Source organism: Geotrypetes seraphini, chromosome 1 (assembly GCF_902459505.1).
Source record: "Geotrypetes seraphini chromosome 1, aGeoSer1.1, whole genome shotgun sequence".
Taxonomy (NCBI): domain Eukaryota; kingdom Metazoa; phylum Chordata; class Amphibia; order Gymnophiona; family Dermophiidae; genus Geotrypetes; species Geotrypetes seraphini.
The window spans coordinates 298,269,252-298,291,019 of NC_047084.1; the positions used below are offsets into that span (position 1 = coordinate 298,269,252).

Sequence of the window (21,768 nt, forward strand, 5' to 3'; positions counted from 1 at the left end):
GAACCTCACCATCCTCCACGAGAACATTACAGCTTGCATAATGAGACTCCATTCCTGGTCCTTCTCGGTACAGATGAAATTGAATGAATCAAAAACAAAATTACTCTGGCTCGGCCCAAAATTAGAACACCTGCCCACCCTCTTCGCACTACCCTCAGGTGCTGCACTGCAGCTTGAGTTCTCAAGCAAGGTCCTTGGCATCATTATCGATTCTTCTCTCTCCCTCAATGACCACCTCAACTCCTTGGCTAAATCATGCTTTTTCAGCCTCCACATGCTGAGGAAAATAATATCCTATTTTCGGCAACAACATTTCGCCGTCCTTGTCCAATCCATCATCCTCTCCAAATTAGACTACTGCAATGCCATCTACTTAAGCCTATCAAAAAAAAGTCTTCAAAGACTCCAGCTAATCCAGAATACTGTAGCCAAGTTGATCTTTGCATAACGCAAGTCTGACCATGTCTCCCCACTCCTAGCCAAACTTCACTGGCTCCCAGTGATTTCCAGAATCCATTTCAAATGCTCCTGCCTGGCTTTTAAGATCATTCACGGCATCCTTACTCCCTTAATCCCACTATCTTATAACTCCTCGAGTCCTGAATCTACCAGACCCAACCAAAGGTATAAATTATCCTTCCCCTCTCTACACGGTATTCGTTATGCAGGCAAACTGGGAAAATCCCTTCTCTTCAGAATCACAGGTCTTTGGAACGACCTTACTACCCCGCTGCGGAACTTGGGCTCCCTCCAATTATTCCACAAGCAACTGAAAACCTGGCTTTTCACTAAAATGTAATTCTAGCCCCCCTTACTCTTCTCTTCTATATATAAGTTCATGTAAACCTTTTTTTTCCTTCTCTTCCTATATTTTAAGTTCTTGTAAACCGTGCCGAGTTCCACAACATCCATGGAGATGATGCGGTATATAAACTTAAGGTTTAGTTTAGTTTAGTTTATATATCGGGTCATCTCCCAGTGGAGCTCGACTCGGTTCACATATAGGGCTCCTTTTACATAGGTGCGTTAGGGCCTTAACGCGCGGAATAGCACGCGCTAGCCGCTACCGCCTCCTCTTGAGCAGGCGGTAGTTTTTTGGCTAGCGCACACCAGTGCGTGCGCTAAAAACATAAAAGGAACCCATAATTAAGACTAGAGTACATAGCAGAAAACATAAAAGAAGGAAGAACTAATTAAAAACTAAAGTACATAAGAAAAATAACTATAATATTATCATTTCGTTGAGGCTATAGTTAAACCATTTAAAAATTGCCAGAACAACAAAGTTTTCAGGAGTTTACAAAATAATTGCAGCTGGCCTAAAAGCCTAATGGAGTTAGGCCACTTTTTAGATGTGTTTCCCCCTCCCCCCCCCCCCCCCCCCCCGTGTATGAGCCCCTTAGTGTTCAGCAAAGTCTGTCATAATAGGCTAAACTATGAATGTTCAGACTCAAAAATTACATTTCAGTTTTAAGACTATGCAAAAATCAGGATTCCTGTCTCTTAAGAACAAAAATAACTGGAGGAGAGAAGCAAAATTACTCCCCCCCCCTTTTATTTTTTACTAAGCTGTAGTAGAGGTTTCTACCGCAGCCCAGAGTGCTAAATGCTTTGAAGCTGCTCCGACGCTCATAAAATTCCTATGAGCATTAGAGCAAAGTTGGAGCATTTAGCACCCCAGGCCGCAGTAGAAACCTCTACCGCAACTTAGTAAAAGGAGTGATTAGACAGGCAGACTGCAGAATTCAAATTCCACTTTTTTCCACTGACACACCTGTGACTTGGGCAAGTAACATCTTCTACTGTCTCAGCTACAATAGACTAAGCCCATTTGGGTAGGAAGTTAACTCGTGCATCTGAATGTAGCTTGTCTTAAGCTCTAATTTGGAAAAGGTGAGTAACAAATTTGAAATTCAAATCCAACTTATTTTGCACCCAAAGCCAGGGTGGTGAGCACCATAGCAAATCTTCAGCCTTACACACAACCAAAAACCCTTATCCACCTTCTTATCACCTCTCGCTTAGACTACTGCAATTTGCTTTTCCGCTCAATCATCTCTCCCCACTTCAATCCATTCAAAATTCCGCTACATGCCTTATATTCCACCAGAGCTGCTATACTCACATTGCCCCTTTCCTCAAGTCACTTCATTGGCTCTCCATCCATTTCCATATACAGTTCAAACTCCATATATAATGGCTCCCCATCCATATACAGTTCAAACACTTACTGACTTACAAATGCATCCACTCTGCAGCCCTCCCATTTCTCCTCACTCATCTCCCCCTGTGAATGCTGTTCATTGGGTAAGTCTCTCTTATCCTTACCCTTCTCCTCCATTACCACCTGGGAGGAGAAAAGAAAATTGTCAAGCTGAAAACCAAAGTACTGGAAAGGTTACTGGGGATTTAAAACTCAAAACACACTTAAATTACAGGCACAAAAGCTTCATGTCCACCAGCAAACAAGAAAAAAATAGGCACTTACCTCAATGAAGTAAAACTAGAAGCAGGAAGAGTAAATACATACTTGCTCTTCAGAAGACTGTCGCACACAGAAGCTCCAAAGTCACGAGTGGAGCAGGGGAGAGGGGAAAGAGACCCAGCACCACCAGATGTCATCCAAGCTGGGGGATGAGGAACTCAAATTCCTATGGGTATCATCCAAGCTCAATGAGATAGTTGAGACTAACCTTAGCAAAGATGACCAGGATAATTCCCTGCTTAACTGTCACCTGGAATTAACCAGGCCAAGCAGCTGCACAGTCCATCAACCATCTGGTCTGACCCAGTAAGGCTATTCTTACATTCTTATGTTCTATGCTTGGACCCAGTAAGGCTATTCTTATGTTCTATGTATGGAGACAGAGAAAATTACAGAACATTCTAGGCAGCACGATACCCTTGGGACTATTTTTCCTGTCTCCATCTGCTAGTAGATGGACATAATTCATTCATTCTTGCAGTTAGCGGTCAGCATATCTGGGTTTAGAAAAGGATTTGGACAAGTTCCTGGAGGAAAAATCTGCCACCTTCTATTGAGAGAGAAATTGGGAAAGCCATTGCAAGCATGGAATCTTGCTACTATCTGGTATTCTATCGTGTACTTGTGACCTGGATTAGCTACTGCTTGAAGTAGGATATTGGACTCATTGGCATTAACTTTATTAATAGGACCACATAAATAGCAGCCCTAACTTAAATGGATACATTACCATTAGGTTCAGAACATGTTCAGTGGTACTTTTAGCTGGATGCATGTTTGGGATGGAAGTTAGGTCAAAACTTGCAACAATGCACAAGTATTGCATCTATCTTCAAAACTGTGTAAACTATTTTAACATAAACAAAAAAGTACCCAGAGGAAAAAAACTGCTTCAGGCGTCTTTACGTATTCTTTCTTTCCTTTGATAGGTTTCTAAGCAGTGTAAAAACTGGCCTCAATATTTAAATCTTGTAAATGCTCATTTCATATCACCATTGTGGTCCCAATCTTCATTTTATTTTTATTTGTTGTGCAGAATGCATTCATCTTAAAGGTTTCTGAAAGGTTTCAGCTTTTCCACTGCCCGTAGTTATAAAACACAGGCATCACACTAATGTATGCAAAGTACTAACAGCTGAAGAACAGAGTAAAATAATTAGTAAAATGAATCAGGAGGAAAAATAAGGAAGTTTTCATCTCTCAACATAAAATTTTATTCCCATATGTTTCAGGACGACAGAAAAACCCCAAATACATTTCTGCCTTTATTTTTAAAAAGAGAGTCCCTCAGTTTGCCTCTGGTAAGGTATTGTTTCGAATATGCTTTCCAAAACCTGGTCTCCAGTTAGACACATATGTGGAACAAGGACTCGTTTCTGCATATTTCATGCAAGTCTGTCACCTGATTCTATTGTCTCTCTAAATTGAGAAAGTTTATTTTTATTTTGGTTTTAGATAATTCCTCCTCCCACCCCAAACTACCATCTTAAAGAATAAAACCACATATTCATGTATGACAAATTTCATTAGCATTAAAGGCCTGCTTTATTATTTCTGACTCATGAAGAGTATACTGTAAAAGTCACATACCGAAGGGCTGAATATAGGCCATGAATTCTAGGCAATACAGAGGTCGCAGATCAGTGCTCACCCAGCCAAGCAGCTAGGCTGCCGATACCTCCTAAATCCATTTAAAAAAACCACTTCATCACAGAAAAAAATTGTCCATTTTAACTTTAAAAAATTCTTCTTTCTTGCACTTTCAGGAGCCAGTATGCATATTTATTTGAGGAAGCAATATCTTTCAAAACCTGCAAATACTTTAAAATACACATGCCATACATTCTTTCTCCTCAGGGATCAGGAGGTGATCTTTGGTTTTTACCAGCAGCCCTTTTAAGACTAATGAGGAGAACTTTACCCATGGCATATTTTAATAGGTATGGTCAGAAATCCCAAGGAAATGGCAAAACGCATTGGAAAAAAAAAAAAGAGTAGAAATAGAAAAACAGAAACATGATCTAAGGGTATCTCACAAGGAAGATTTTTTTTTATATATGAACTTTGATTTTTCAATTTTGTATTCTCATAGGATACTGGTTAATATTTGTATGACACCACAAAGTAACCTAAGTAGGTGAGCATACAGCTTTCATCCCAACACTGCTTCATGCTCTTTTGCAACTTTTGTTGTTTCATGACACCAAAACAAATAGGAAACCCTCTTACCAAACAAAATTAAAACTCCTGTAGCTAACACACCATCTATGGAGGTCAACAGTTCAGTGTCACATTACACACTCAGGATGTCCATGGTAAGTTACCAGGGAAACAGAGGGGTTGTCAGGACATGGTATCACCAAAAGTTCTTAAGTCAACATTTTAAGGGAAATTTTAGGTTTCACTACCTACTTTAAGGCCTTTTGTTTGGTTGCATGCTCTCTCAGCCTTGGCTTCAACAAGAGAGAAAGTACTTGGTTTCCCCTGGGATTCATCTGGTGTAGCAACTGCTTGAGGGCACACCTGACTGGGCTCTCTCGTGGGGCACTCAGTCCAAGTCTCTTTTGCATGGCTCAAGCTGGCTTCTATTCTTCCACATGAAGAAAGTATGTTGGTCTTTGAATCCAGTACAAGAATGGTACCATCTACAACTTCAGCCTCCCTATGTAGAGTTTCCTGAGATATTTTATTTTCACTGCAAGTTGCTGTAGCCCCTGTTAAGGTAATATTGTGAGCCTCATTGACTACTGGGAACATAGAGGAGCTACAGGATGACTGAATGGAACCAGGATCTGGAGCTTCTAAAACCATGACAGCGTTGTCACCATCTGTCTTGCATTCAGGATCCTGTTCTCCAAAAGCAGTGGTCTGCTCTTCCTTTCTTCCCTCATCATCTATTCGGGACTCTGCTTTGCCCTCTGGGGATGGGGGTTTCACCTGCTGGTGGCACATAGGGCAGGTGTCCTGCACGTAAAGCCATTTGCGAAGGCAGTCACCATGGAAAAAGTGGCCACAGGGTGTGATAACAGCCACATTCATCTCCTGCAAAGAAAAGTTGTGAAAGCCAGTTATAACTGTTCAAGAGAAGGTCATAAAGACCAGAAACCATGTTGCATGGTCTCCCAAATTAGCACAGGATGAGGGACTGAGGGTGGCACTGAGCAAAGCAATTTAACATGTTTTATAGAGGAAAAACCATTCAATTTGGAAAATAAAACATCTCAACTTTTCAGGGTTGTTTCTAAGCTGATTCTTTATAATCCAATGAAAATGGGTGGTAAAAGGGATTTCTAAGTTACGAGGGATCTTCAAAAGGTTTCTGCACATTTATTTAATACCATTTATTAAATATCTTAAAAACAGCTTACATTAGTTTTCTACATAATCACCCTGTCTTGCAATACATTTTTCCCAGCGTCCTACTAACACGCCCTCTCCCGCCCCAACCATTTCCCGCACAAAGTGCAGAAATATTTTGAAGTACCCTCGTATATAGATAGATAGATAGATAGAGAAACTACACATGCTCAGGAAAAAAATTATTCAGGTTCTGATTACCACCAAATCTAACTCAACAAAACAAATCTTAACTTGCTCTTGCTACCTTGAAGCATAAATTATTTTTGTTGATTGTTCACAAGTGTGCAACTGTGCATGTATACGTTTCCCCTGACTAACCATTTTCTGGGAATACCTCCAAAACACAAACAGTAAAAGTAAGTGCACCATCATTCTTGCCAGGTAAAACAGTGTTTTGCTTGTGGAAAATCTGAACAGCATATGCAGCAGTGCTCTCACCCTTTTGGAGATCACCTTTAGCGATGAGACATATGTCTGCACAATATTTCACTTCTTTGCTGAGAAGATCAACAAGATTGCCCACTACTGTCAAAATGTGATGGTAGTTTTTATGATGTTTCTTCAGTGGAAAACTGGAGTGGGGCCAATTTACGCCACTATCTTGACCACTTGAAAGCCATCAGCCAATTTATCACAATCAACCCAAGTCAGATCTGAATTGTTAATTTAAAAAGTAAGAAATTCTGGGATACAGAGTCATCCAGTCTCATTCCTTTGAATCCAAGGCATTTCAACTGAAGGGCCTCAGTCATCTCTTACAGCATGTTAGAGTGGGAGATGCTAAATGGGGAACTCTGGTTTTATTTCCCACACCATTATTGGATGGCTCTAAAATACTCCCATAAATAAACTTCTTAGTGCTCAATCTCATTTGCTTTGTTTGAGGGGGTGGGAGCAGGGTCAGGAGGAAAAGGAAACAAAACAGTGAAGGAGGGTTTTGCATTTTTATTGATTTTTTACAATTAAAAATTAGAGGAAAATAAAGCATTTACCACTCCCTCCAACTAGCAATCTAATAAAGCAGAATCCAAGGAGGCATTAAGCATTCATTGTGATGGGACATTGACTATAGTATTAAATACTAAGAATTTTATATTTAACATTTTTGTATAATCTAATCTCTTAAGAATTCAGCTTCTACTGGGACTGGCAATGCATTTGATGAAGTGTCACAGTTGGAAGAGAGTATTTTTAGCATATAATAAACATGACATTTATGCTTACCTATTAACTTCCTTTCCTTGAGTCCAATCCAGACCAATGGGCTATTATCCCCTAATGAGCAGATGGAGGTAGAGAAAACAAACAAGTTCTTGTGACATCACCAATATAACAGCAGATACAACCTGGAACTAGTTAGTTTAAATCTAACCATGCTAGAGCAACAACTAAACTTGGATTCCAAAGGCCCTCTAAAACATCAACACAATACAAGCCAAATGCAACATTCTCTAACAAATATTCAGATTTGACTTCCTTTTGAAACTGAGTGATTGAGTGGATGAGAAAATAATGCAGAACGAGCCTGTCATCACCAAATGCAGGTAAGAAGAAACCCAGGACATTCAGTCTTCCGGGCAGCAAACAGTATAAGTCTATCAGGACTCGAGGAAAGGAAATGAACAAATAAGCATAAATTTCACCTTCCTTATTATCCACACAGACCAGTACAGACCAAAATTCATCCATCTGAGGAAGACAAGGTTTCCTCAACCACTGCACTACCAAAGGCATTGTCATCTCTGGTCCACAGATCCAAATTTGTAGTGTCTCACAAAGGAGTGTAGGAAGGACCAAGTTCCTGCTCGGCAAATGCCCACTGAAGAAACTTCCAAGCCTCTCCCAGGAGGTGGCCTGGGCCTGAGTTGAATGAGCCCTCAGACCCCTCTGTTCTCCAAGATATAGGCCACCTTAATAGCCATCTTGATGCAGCGGGCATGAAGAAGGACACAGTACTACTCAAAAGGTCCAGAGAAGAGTGACTAAAATGGTTAAGGGGCTGAAGGAGTTGCCGTACAGTGCAAGATTAGAGAAACTGGGCCTCTTCTCCTTTTAAAAGAGGAGACCGAGAGGGGACATGATTGAAACATTCAAGATAATGATGGGAATAGATTTAAGAATATAAGAATTGCCGCTGCTGGGTCAGACCAGTGGTCCATCGTGCCCAGCAGTCCGCTCACGCGGCGGCCCTCTGGTCAAAGACCAGCGCCCTAACTGATACTAGCCCTACCTGCGTACGTTCCGGTTCAGCAGGAACTTGTCTAACTTTGTCTTGAATCCCTGGAGGGTGTTTTACCTATGACAGACACCGGAAGAGCGTTCCAGTTTTCTATCACTCTGGGTGAAGAAGAACTTCCTTATGTTTGTACGGAATCTATCCCCTTTCAATTTTAGAGAGTGCCCTCTCGTTCTCCCTACCTTGGAGAGGGTGAATAACCTGTCCTTATCTACTAAGTCTATTCCCTTCAGTACCTTAAATGTTTCGATCATGTCCCCTCTCAATCTCCTCTATTCAAGGGAGAAGAGGTCCAGTTTTTCTAATCTTTTGCTGTACGGCAACTCCTCCAGCCCCTTAGCCATCTTAGTCGCTCTTCTCTGGACCCTTTCGAGTAGTACCGTGTCCTTCTTCATGTGAGGGTGCATCATGGCCCAGTACAGCGGCATGATAACCTTCTCCGATCTGTTCATGATCCCCTTCTTTATCATTCCTAGCATTCTGTTCGCCCTTTTCACCACCACCACACATTGCATGGACGGCTTCATCAACTTATCGATCAGAACACCCAAGTCTCTTTCCTGGGAGATCTCTCCAAGTACCGCCCCGGACATCCTGTATTCGTGCATGAGATTTTTGTTACCAACATGCATCACTTTACACTAATCCACGTTGAACCTCATCTGCCATGTTGATGCCCATTCCTCGAGCATGATTATGTCACGTTGCAGAACTTCACAATCCCCCTGCATCTTCACTACTCTGAATAACTTCGTATCATCCGCAAATTTAATCACCTCGCTTGTCATACCTAGGTCCAGATCGTTTATAAAGATATTGAAGAGCACGGGTCCAAGCACCGAGCCCTGCGCACCCCACTGGTGACGTTCTTCCAGTCCGAGTATTGGCCATTTACCCCCACTCTTTGTTTCCTATGCTCCAGCCAGTTTTTAATCCATGTGAGTATTTCACCCTCGATTCCATGGCTCGCAATTTTCCAAAGTAGTCGTTCATGTGGAACCTTGTTAAACGCCTTCTGAAAATCCATATATACAATGTCAGGTCACCCTTGTCTATCTGCTTGTTTACTCATAAGGACATAAGCAGTGCCTCTGCTGGGTGAGACCAGAGGTCCATCCTGCCCAGCAGTCCGCTCGAGGACCTGCATAATAATTCTCTATCAGTACCCCTCAATCCCCTTTTCCTTCTGGAAATCATCCAATCCTCTATCTAAAGCCTTCAATCCCCTTATCCTTCAGGAATTCATCCAAACCCTTCTTGAAACCCAGTAGCGTACTATGTCGTATCACACTATCTGGAAGCGCATTCCAGGTGTCCACCACCCTCTGGGTGAAGAAGAACTTCCTAGCATTGGTCCTGAATCTGTCCCCTCTTAACTTTTCCGAATGTCCCCTTGTTCTTGTATTTTTCAAAATTTTGTCCTCTGACCCCTCTCGAGTATCGCCATATCCTTCTTAAGGTATGGCAACCAGAATTGGATGCAGTACTCCAGATGCAGGCGCACCATTGCCCGATATAGCGGCAGGATAACTTCTGTCGTTCTGGTTGTAATACCTTTCTTGATAATACCTAGCATTCTGTTCGCCTTCTTTGAGGCTGCCGCGCACTGCGCCGACGGCTTCATTGATCTGTCCACCATTACCCCTAAGTCTTTCTCAAGGGTACTATCACCAATTACCAGCCCACCCATCGTATAGATGTACATCGTGTTTCTGTGTCCTACATGCAAGATTTTGCATTTCTCTACATTAAACTTCATCTGCCATTTATTCGCCCACTCTCCCAGTTTGTCCAGGTCCCTTTATAACTTCGCACTTAAGCCCTGTTTCTATGTCATTTATGAAAACATTGAACAGCAGCGGTCCGAGTACTGATCCTTGCGGGACACTCTCGTGACCCCTCTCTAGTCCGAGTATTGGCCCTTCACTCCTACCCGCCAACCAGTTTTTGATCTATCTGTGTACATCCCCTTCCACCCCATGGCTCTTTAGTTTTCTTAGCAGGCATTCATGGGGTTCTTTGTCAAAGGCTTTTTGGAAATCCAAGTATACATTGTCTATGGGGGGGGGGCTCCTTTGTCCAATTTCTTGTTTACTCCTTCGAAGAAGTGCAGCGAGTTTGTCAAACAAGATCTACCTTTGCTGAAACCGTGCTGGCTGGTCCTCATCACACTGTGTCCGCCAGCCTATACGGGGAGGAGCTTACTGAAGATGGATGACTGAAGTTGTTGGGCTGAACGCTCCCGAGCCTATTTTTCTAAAATGGTGAAGCTCAAGTCCAAGACCCGGGTTTTTCCTGTCGAACCCGAGTCACAGCAATTGCCTGGCCCCATGGATGCATTCGTCGAATGTCGGGCCCAAGGAGAACCAGAGAGAGAGAGTCCTCGGCGCAAGGTGGGGGCTTCTCAGAGAGCCCTTCCACCTCTTTTGAGGCGGCCAGCTTCTCTCCGGAAGAACGAGACATGCCGGCACAGCCATTCCCTCGACTGGGTTTGCAGGGCGAGGAGAGTGAGGAGAGTGTGGCGGTAACTTCCGGGAGCTGCGAGGAGGAGGAAAATGAAGAACTGGCAGCCCGGAGATTGTCTACTGCCTTTCCAATGCAGGAAGTCTTGGGGAAAATGGAGGAATGGCACTTTCAAACAGATACTGAGCAGCTTAAAGGTTTGAACATTAAATGTTTCCTAGCTCCTCTAGAAAAACCTTCAGTTGTGGATTTAAACTCTATTTGGGAGGCAATCTCAACATTACAGATTTCCCTGGGAAACTAATTGCAAACTCTGTTTACTCATTGTGCAGGGATACTTTCTGAGACTTTAAAATTGCAATAAAAAGTGGGCAAATTGGAGGAAAAATCACTAGAACATGAAAGAAAATTGGAAGTAATGGTGAATACTGAGAAAAAGTCACTTGAGCAGGAAAAAAAATTGGAAATATTGGGAGCACAAAATCAGCTCCTTATGAGGGATAATAATAATATCAATTTCAAGATGGAGGTTCTTGAAAACTTAGTACAGAGACAAAACTTGAGATTGATTAATTTTCCTAAGTTAATATCCACTACAGCTCTTGATATGTTTAAACGGGGTATCTTTCGGAGCTTCTAAAAGTCCCACAAAGTTCTTTTCCACCAATTTCAAAAATTTACTATATTTCCTTGGGAAAGAAGACTCCGGAGGACAAGCAAGAACCAGTAATAGATGTGTTGGACTTAATAAACCTATTAGAGAAGTCAGAATCAGAAAAATTAACGGTTGCCACACTTTTTGTTCAACTAGCCTTAGATTCAGATAGAGAATGGCTTCTGAAGTTGTTTTTTAAATATAAAGATGCTTTGTTTTTGAATCAAAAAATAAGAATGTATCCAGATGTTTCTAGGATAACTCAAAAAAAAAGGAAACAGTTTTTGCTCTTGAGACCACAGGTGTTAAAAATTGGAGCTACGTTTATGCTGAGATACCCCTGTAAATGTTTAGTTAATTTTAGGGGAGCTAAATATACTTTTTTTGAATCTGCACAGTTATCGAAATTTATATTAGATAAGGAGGTGATGTCTGCAAGTACCCCTATTTGTAACCAAGAAAATGTTCCTAGTTAGTTAATTGGGCCCACTTCAGTCAGCCTAAATTTCTTATAAATTGTTGGATTAATTAGTCTCCGATTTATGATACTTCTCGCTCAATATTTGTGGACTAATTAACAGTAGAAGAATGCTTATTTTTCTTATATTGTTTTATGTTATGTATTGCATGGTGGATAATGTTTTATTTCATTATGATTGTGTTATCATATAATTTAAACTCAATAAAGATAAAGTTAAAAAAAAAAAAAAAGAATGGAAAAGAGAACATGGAGTTCTTATGACTTTTGTGCCAAATCTACCATCACCTCCCTTGTTACCATGTTACACATCACCCTCAATTTCTAGTTTTTTCCTTTCCAAAAAGAAAAAAAAAAGTTGGTCTTTCTGCAGAATTCCATATGTAGTACATAAGAGGCTACATTGCTCCTGAATTCTCAAAGAAGAATCTAGTTTTATTCAGGGTAATACATGCTCTAGATCTCTACAATGAAAGCAAATGATGAAGATGATGAACACTGTTTCTCCAGGCATAAGGCTTTAAATTTTCTAATATATGAACTTAAAGATAATAGCCAAAATAGGGCCAGTAGCGGTTACCTGGAAGCAGATGGCACAGATATCATTGTGGGCCTGTAATTGCCCTCTGGTGGCCTTGGGGAGTAAGCTGATCTTTTTTGCTGCCTCCCGGCGCAAGAGAAAGCTCTTCCAGCCAGACTGGGCCCGCAACCACACATTGAAATACGAGTGGATGATGATCACAGAGGCACCCATCCAACTCCATTCACCAAAGAGGGACTCCCAGATGCCATAGCCAACCACGCAGACGGCCACCAGGAACTCCAGCACCCGGCTCACTGCATTTACACAGTAGATGATCTCATCCATCTTCTCCAGTGGTCTGTCCTGGAATAGCTCCATCATGAACAGAACATAGATGAAAATGGTTCCCATTACCTGAAAGAATGGTGGGTAGGAATAGTTGAAGACTGCATGTGTTTGTCTTGCATATAAAATTCTACAACAGCACACCAGAGCCAAGTCTAGAATCAAGATGATCCATCCTAGATCTACAACTTAGTTTCTATATGGTGTCTAGCAGATTTTTACCTGCAAGGATGTAAGCATACAGCTTGAGACCAGAATCAGCAGCCAGAAATCCATGTGGAAAAAATGGGATATCTTATATGCCATAAAGCAGGGAAAAATCAATAGAAACATACACATGCTGATGCCACGAAAATGCTTCCAGGGGCTCCTAGGAAGAAGAAATGATAAACATGATGCCTAGGATGTACAAGATAAGGCTGAAAGGAAGTAAAAATACCAAACAGCAGGGTATATGGAAGAAACTGTTGTATGTCATGTTAAAATGGGTTAAAATAACCTTATAAAGCCTCTTTCCCTTTGTCACAAAAGTTGGAACTAAATATATTATACCCTCAACTTCCCTTTCTCTCTTACACATACGATTGGGTCTATGTTCCAGGATGCCAGATTTAATGCACTTCAGTTGTGCTTGGGATCCATTTTTAAAAGTCTTTATAGTATTTGTTTAGCAACCTAAGCAAAAGAACAGTTATGACAACTTGTTCAAGCTCTGGCAGACATGGGTCTAAAACAATACTGCATACATAGGGATTTTGATGTCTCCTGTTTCGCTAGCCTCAACATGACTCCTAAGAACATAAGAACTGCAATACTGGTACAGTGTGTTTTCATCAGAAAATATTCTGAGCCAACTCCTGAATTTAGATTAGATTTTCTCAGTCAGACAGTTGAGGATATGGATGCTCTTGGGAATCTAGAACTATCTAGGGCAGGGGTGTCAAAGTCCCTCCTCGAGGGCCACAATACAGTCAGGTTTTCAGGATTTCCCCAATGAATATGCATGAGATCTATTAGCCTACAATGAAAGCAGTGCATGCAAATAGATCTCATGCATATTCATTGGGGAAATCCTGAAACCCTACTGGATTGTGGCCCTCGAGGAGGGACTTTAACACCCCTGATCTAGGGCCTTTGATGTTTTGGCTCCAATAAGAATGAAGTCCTTCCCACTTTCTCAGAACTGCTCCTGGTTTACCAATAAGCACAGATCTATGAAAATAAAACCATCAGAGCAGAAGCAGTGAAAAGATCAGACTATTTGTGGCAAAGCGGAGGAACCCATTGAATTAAATAAAAACCTACAATTATGAAGACTAAGCCCTATTATACAGTCTGCTTTTGCTTATTCAACAACTTAAATGGTGATAGATCATTCCCACAAAAAATAAAATAAATATTCTATAAACAGGTCACTTTTTAAGCACAATTTATGCTTTTCAGTTTGTAGAATTCTTCCATTTATGTGAATAAGTATAGACTTACATACGTAAATAGAAGAAGTGTGAGCGGACTGCTGGGCACGATGGACCACTGGTCTGATCTAGCAGCAGCAATTCTTATGTTACCTGCTATTCTGTAATTACACTCTAAAATGTCTTAGCACATAATTGCAAGGGGGTGTTCATAGGGGAGGGGTATGGGCATTATCATATGCATGGCCTACATTTATGTGGGCAGCTTACAGAATACTCATATGCATAAAAGTCACATTTAGACATGCCCATTTACACCAGACAGACTTGTATAATATCAACTTGCCACCAATTGCTGTATATGGCACCTTAAGTTGTGTGTGGCGATCAGTGTGCACAGCTGATTTGCATGCACAATTAATTTACCTAATTGGTAATTAACAGCTTGTAATTGACACTAATTAGATGTTACATGCACAACTTGGAATGCGTGTTAAAAAGTATGTGCCAGTTCCAGTGTGCAAGTTTGAAAAGGGGGCATAGCCAGAGGAGGATTATGGGCGGATTGTGGGTGTTCGTATTTAATTATTTGTGCATTGTTATATAATGCGCCCGTTCTAAGCTTAACTTAGGCACATGCATTTAGGCCTGGTTATAACTTTATCTAAATAGGTACACCTAAAAGTTATGTGACACAATAGTGATTAGTGCAGTTCTATAAAAGGTATGCACAACTTGTAGAATCACATTAAGCGCCATTCTAGTTGATGCCAAATACAGAATTGGGCCCTTAGTACTTAAAAATGCCATCATTATTAGTAATAATAAAAGGAAAGCAGTGAATGGGAATGGTAGAGCACACTACAGGAGACAAGGTTACCTGCTGCGTGAAGCACCAAGTGCCAAAACTATGGGATCTACAATCTCAATCATAGATTGCAGGGTGGAGGTCACAACAATGAAAAGAATGATGCTGAGGAGAAAGGTCCTCTGGAGAACCTGCAAATCCAGCAATCCTGTTTGCAGGGCCAGCAGCAACAATGTTATTCCCTCTGTCACACCCCTACACAGAGAGAACAACATGATAAATCAGTGCCAAATTACTGCAACAACAGATTTTGTCTCAACCAAAGATCAATTCACTCTCTCACATTCTGCATCTATGGAGTCCTTAATAAATTAGATCATTAGTGCAACTCTCTCTGTTCCATAAACCGTGTAAAAGCTTCATCACAAGGACCAGTTCTGTAGCACACATTTCTTAGGACAACTGTACATGTCAAAGAAGGAACTCTGCTCAATTAAATAGGTCCATTTACACTGCAAACATTCAGTGCTGTAAATGTGGCCTTACCTGTGCATGACATTGCCATTCTGAAAGGCACTGTATCCCATGAGATAGAACTTGCAGAGGGTGAGCATCCCCAGAGCCAGGTAGGAAACAGTGAAGGTCAGGCCAATTAGAGAGTAGGGGGTGCCACAGCACTCTGCAACACTAAGAAGTGAGATCATATACCACAACAGTCAAGCAGGAAATACGTTTGTGACTTCTCTGAAATGAGCAGCTTAATTTCCACTACAGGTAAAAATTAGAAAAATGTCCGTCTTCTCACAGCTGCAGGCAAACAAACTACTATCCAACCCCAGATGCTGGTTAAAAAAAAAAAAAAAGCACACATACTAATTCCCTCTCCCATTTCCACTTGAAGAGATCCAGTGGAACTTCTGCAGTTGCTCTTGCCCCATCAGCCCCATAATGACTGCACTTACCAGTCTCGTTTCTTAGCCCCACCTAATTTCTCCAATATTCACTTCCCTTATTCAAGCCTGGTCTACATCCCATGCCACTATTACATTTCTGAACACCAGCCCTTTCCCTTGAGCAAGTCTGATTTAGAGCACGTCACTCTCCTGCACACGTACCCACATTCCCTACCATTCACCAATATCCCTGCTTACTACTTGTCTTGCATGAACCGTGTGTTACCTGTTAAGAAAGACAAAAAGCAGCCCCTGCTGATCTACAAAGCTGGTATGATAAGCCATGAAATAAATTTGAACGGTGAAGAGCACGAGCCAGAAAACAAGGAAGAGTAGGGGGATAGACAGCTGGTTCCAGAGGGACATCACCATGGCCACCAACCGGTACAGCTCCAGCACCTGTAGAGGAAGACACACCAAGCAAGTGGATTGTAGAGAAAAATGTCTATATATAGTCATTTGCCTTAAAATACATCTATGCTAATAATAAGAAAGTAGCTCCTTGTACTTTCAAAATCATGGCAAAAAAGAAACATTACACTTAGCTAATAACTCTGTACAAAGGTTCACAAAGTTTCTCTTTGTACCTTTCCAAGAATCACTTACATAAGATTTTTAGAAAGTGCTGGGGAGGAACCAGCTGTCTTGGTATAAAAAAAATATTAGGGGTGGGCATTTAGTGGGACATTTTAGAACAGTGGTCTCAAACTCAAACCCTTTGCGGGGCCACATTTTGGATTTGTAGGTACTTGGAGTGCCGCAGAAAAAAATAGTTAATGTATTATTAAAGAAATGACAATTTTGCATGAGGTTAAACTCTTTATAGTTTATAAAACTTTCCTTTAACAGTTTTACCTTATGCAAAATTGTCATTTCTTTAATAAGACATTAACTATTTTTTCTGCGGCCCTCCAAGTACTCTATTTTTTCTGCAGCACTCACATTTAAAGTTTAATATCTTTTCTTTCTCAAAACTGGCACATTTTATTACTAAATTGAAAATAAAATCATTTTCCTACCTTTGTTTGGTAATTTCATCAGTCTCTGGTTGCACTTTATTCTTCTGACTGTGCATCCAATATTTCTTCTCTTCTTTCAGCCTCCTGTATGCTTCCTCTCCTCCAGACCTCATTCCCTCCCCCAACTTTTTCTTTCTTTTTCTATGTCTGTCTTTCTCTGATTCCTTGTCCCATTTTTTGCTTTGTTTCTGGCTCCTTGTCCCGTCCCCCCCTTCTTTCTTTTTTCCTTCTGGCTCCCTGTCCCCCCCCTTCTTTCTTTTTTCTTTCTGGCTCCCTGCCCCCCCTTCTTTCTTTCTTCCTTCCTGCCCTCCCCCATGCCACTGCCGCCGGGGAATAGGCTGCTGCTGCTGCTGTTGCCGCCATCGGGAACAGGCCGAGATCTCCACGGGGCCGACCAACTCTCGCCGCCCGACGTCAATTCTAACGTCGGAAAGGACGTTCCGGGCAGCCAGGCAGCGACTGGCTAGCCAGAACGTCCTCTCGACGTCAGAATTGAGGTCGGGTGGTGAGAGAAGCAGGGAGATCAAAGAGCATGGTGCCGGCGGTGAGAAGGGAAGGGAAGCAGTTGGGCACCCCTGCTCTAAATGAGCCGCAAGCCGCACTCTAGGAAGAACAGTGGAGGGTGATCAGTTGTGCGGACTGCCCCCCCCTTGGTACGCCACTGGAGCAGCAGCGTGTCTGGCCGGCTCATTCCATTCAAAGCCGCGGGTGGCGGCTCCTTGCGAGATCCGCGCCTGCGTCTGAAGCCTCTCTGATGTCGTGATGTAAACATATGTCTCCTGCTGTAAACACTGCACCCTCTCCCGGCACGACCCTCTTTGTAAACCGCTTCGAACTTATGGTATAGCGGTATATAAGAAATAAAATTATTATTATTATTATTATTATTATTATTATTAATAGGCCTAGCTCTTCACAGAGTTGCTGGCAGAGGCTGACTCGGAAGCCTTCCTTCTATTGTGTCCTGCCCCTCCCTGATACAACTTCCTATTTCACCTTCACATGCTATGATTATGTGCAATTAATCTTATAATTAACATTTTTAATCACATGATTGAGTGAGATTAAAATTTTTTAATCTTTACACACCTCTAGAAAATATGGGAGGGAGGTTCTGCATGCCAAATTTAGGCTTATATGCAGAAAGCTGAAATTAAGAACCCGCAGGGTAGTGTTCTCTGGATCCAAGAGGCAGACAAAGCTCCAGAGTCTCATAGCTACCGATATGGCAGATGCTCGAGATGTCACCTTAAAAGCATCAACGCTGTCTGAGCCATATATTTCCTAGTTTGGAGAAGGCTGTGAGTTGTCTGAAGAAAGTCCTCAAGATGTTCTGATGGGATATATTGTTCAAAATTCCACCAACTTCTTTACAAGGTGTTTAAAGAAGTACATGCAAAAATTTAAATTCAACACTCTATTGACCAACATAGAGTTGATAAATGCGTCAACCAAATTTGTCCATCATACGTCCCTCACAGCCTGCTGGAGCAATGGCATACTGGAGGATTTTTTGAGGGATGACTCTACTAGCAGCTGTGGTTTCTCAAATCCTGGACAAGAAATAATTCTATATAGAGAATCAATTTTTCTTGGAGCTGCAATGACCGAAAGAGAATTTTCCCAGTTTTGAAAAGAGCTTCTTTAAGGAGATTATGTAATGGTAATGTTAAAAGCTCCTTAGCCGGTACCATCGGTGCAGCAGGATGTCTAGCGGTGGATGGCCTCAAGGAGGATGCACATCCTGGAAACAACCTGCAAAGATGGGCATGATGACATCACTTTTTAGCCTGCATCGAGGGACTCGATGCTGAAGAGGCTTGCAACCCAGGAAGGGTGGATTCCCCAATACTGGAATCTCCTTCGATGTCGATGCTGGTACCGGAGGCTCAGAATGTTGCTCCATAGCTGACCTGAAGAGTTTTTCCTGTTGAATGTGATGAGCTTTCAATGAGGCCAAAACTTGAAATTGAAACGCAGGTTGAAGGCACGCCAACCGGATGAAGTCCAGAAACCTTCTTCACTCCACGGAGAACAAAGAACTAAGGAATCGTGAGCCTTCGTCAGCGGGAAGGCACTCGCACATGCAGGCAGTCGTGAAGTTTCTTAAAACTTAAAGTGACAGTTCACTTTGGATGCTGTCCATACCGGGTTCCGTGAATGATGTCACCCACGCGTGAGAATATGCTGCCTGCTTGTCCTAGGATAATTCCTTTTTCCTTCTTCTCCCTATGCAACCAAGCATCCTTCTACTGTAGCTTTCACCTTTTCAACCTGTTTGGCCACCTTAAGATCATCACATACCCGCCCCAAGAGCCGCTCCTCTTTTGTGCTATGCTATGCTGGCAATTGACTACCATAACTGCAAAAGACTAAGCACGCAGCCTAGGAATACTCCTTGACTCTAACCTATTGGTTTCCAACCATATCTCTCAGGTGGTATCTTCCTCATTTTACTATCTGCGCCAACTCTGAAAAATAAGGAACTACTTTTCTGAATCTGACTTTATCCAACTACTCTATACCTTAGTCCTCTCCCACTTGGACTACTGCAACACACTAGTCAACAGTCTAACGGCAAAGAACATTTGACATCTCCAGCATGTACAAAATGAAGCAATCAGACATCTAGAAAACCTCCGTGCCCGCAACCCTGTCTCCCAGGCTCCATCATCGGCTCACAGTCTGCCCATAGCCAAATGTTGTATCTTCAAGGGCCTGATGGTAGCATTCAAATCCTTACACAACATGGCATCAGCTTATATGACGACCAAGCTTCCTCCGTATGTGTCTAATAGGTCTCTCCGCTCCCAGGATGAAATATGCCTTAAAATGCTCTTCAAACAGCCAAACAATGTTCTTACTCCTACTTCAAACCAACTCACTGGAATCAACTGCCCCCATAGATTAGATTCCTTGAAGGACTCTTCAACCTTAAGAAAACAATAAAAATATACTTCTTCACTTAACACCCCCACCCACGACTGCTGAGCTCTTTGGGAAGGACGAAATAGAAAACTAACTAATAAATGTTCTTCACTCCCTAAACCAGAGGTCTCAAACTCAAACCCTTTGCAGGGCCACATTTTGGATTTGTAGATACTTGGAAGGCCACAGAAAAAATAGTTAATAATGTCTTTTTAAAGAAATGACAACTTTGCATGAGGTTAAGTACCTACAAATCCAAAATGTGTGTTATCTGAAATCTGAAATTTTCAGAAGCAATTAAGGAAATATTTATAAACTACAGTTTATAAATCTTTCCTTAATTGCTTCTGATAATTTCAGCTATGCACAGCTGAAAGCAGTGCAACATGCAGAAAGTGAAAACTTTCAAAGTATCAACTGCAAGAGACAAGATTTTGGACCAACTATTTTGAGGCCCTCGGTATTATAAAGAATGAAAACTTGTGCCTTAAGTCAGTGGCGTACCTAGGGTATGTAGCACCCGGGGCCCATAATTTTTTGACACCCCCCCCTGTAAAAAAATATTTTTTGTAATAACCATGAAACTGAATAAATGGTCATAATAGAAACAGGCAGTGAAAATTTTCTTTTCTTGAACCTCATATATGTAACCATTATTCCAAACATAACATAACATAACATAAATTATGTCGAGTGAATTTGGATGAATAAAGATCAATCAGATGAGTTGAAAGACACTTTTATTTGTGCACCTTTCTGATTGGACAATTCCACTCATTTTTTTGCTGAATTGTCATGACATCAGAAGTACATATGGAGTAGTTGCAGGTGATGCTTGGGACAGTTCTGATTGTGTTAGTTCGGTTTTATGTGTTTTTTGAATAGAAGGGTTTTTATTTCTTTTTTTGAAGGTTTTGTAGTTTGTGGTCGAGGTCAATAGGTTGTAGAGTTGGGGGTCGAGTGTTGCAGCTTGAATGGCTAGGAGGTTGTCGAACTGTTTTTTTCTTTTGACGTTTTTGGTTGGAGGGTGTGTGAATGGTGCGTGAGTTCTCCTATGTCTGGTTGAGGTGGATTGAATTATTTAGCTGAAGAAATTAGTTACCCCCTCATCCCACACACATTAATTCTCTTCCATTTTTGTTCCCATTATAAAAAACACTGATAAGTTCCCAGAAAAAAAATACATTAAAATAAGAAGTGAAAACAAAGGCCCCTACAGATGAGAACATAACATAAGAATAGCCTAACTGGGTCAGACCAATGGTCCATCATGCCCAGTAGCCCATTCTCATGGTAGCCAATCCAGGACACTAGTACCTGGTCAAAACCCAAAGAGTAGCAACATTCCATGCTACCGATCCAGGGCAAGCAGATGTTTCCCCCATGTCTTAATAACAGACTATGGACTTTTCCTCCAGGAATTTGTCCAAACCTTTCTTAAAACCAGCTACGCTATCTGCTTTTACCATAACTTCTGGCCACTTCATTTTTAAGCTGAGATCTTTCCTTCCAACAGAGACTTTGCTAGATGTCAAATACAGCACAAGGTAACTTCACACGGACTTAGCTGTGCAGGAAATATGAATCTCCTCATACACCCACCATATAGTGCAAAAATGTGCAAAGGTCTGGTTTTTTCTTTCGATCACTACATAGACTAATGCCACACAAGCAGCGCTGTTACAAACATATTCTGTAGGTCAGTGCTAAGGTTAACAAAGTTTCCTTCCTTGGACCAGAAGGAGATACTGACAAACCACTGGAAGAGATCCCAAAACAACACCCAAAGACCCACTCAGTGTGTGAACCAGTTGAGTGGAGTGGACTAACTGGGGGGTGGAAATGGGCCCGGAGTTTGCTCAGCAGAATTTCCCAGATCACCTCTTCCTCTCAACACATTGACACGCTGCCGCCACCACCACTAGGAACACCTCACCGAGTAGGCCAACAATGCTATAAACTTTATAAAACACATTATTATATTTTCTTATAAAGCACATATTTTAACTGAACTCTCTGACATCCTCAGCCTTTCCATTCACAAAAATAGAAGGAAGTTCCCATTTACTGCTGTCTCATGTCCCCGGCCTATACAATATT

The 21,768-nt window shown here is 41.6% G+C and overlaps 1 protein-coding gene across 1 annotated transcript in view; it reads right to left on the reverse strand.

The window, feature by feature from the left end:
• Nucleotides 1–4,507: 4,507 nt before the first annotated feature.
• Nucleotides 4,508–21,768, reverse strand: part of LOC117364686 (RING finger protein 145-like) — a 42,540-nt gene continuing 25,279 nt past the window's right edge. The window contains exons 5-10 of the mRNA XM_033954162.1: nucleotides 15,948–16,120; nucleotides 15,315–15,455; nucleotides 14,841–15,023; nucleotides 12,768–12,915; nucleotides 12,258–12,614; nucleotides 4,508–5,527 (exon numbers count right to left, since the gene is read on the reverse strand). Coding sequence (XP_033810053.1) covers nucleotides 4,880–5,527; nucleotides 12,258–12,614; nucleotides 12,768–12,915; nucleotides 14,841–15,023; nucleotides 15,315–15,455; nucleotides 15,948–16,120 — 1,650 coding nt within the window. The 3' untranslated portion in view covers nucleotides 4,508–4,879. The remainder of the gene's footprint in view (nucleotides 5,528–12,257; nucleotides 12,615–12,767; nucleotides 12,916–14,840; nucleotides 15,024–15,314; nucleotides 15,456–15,947; nucleotides 16,121–21,768) is intronic.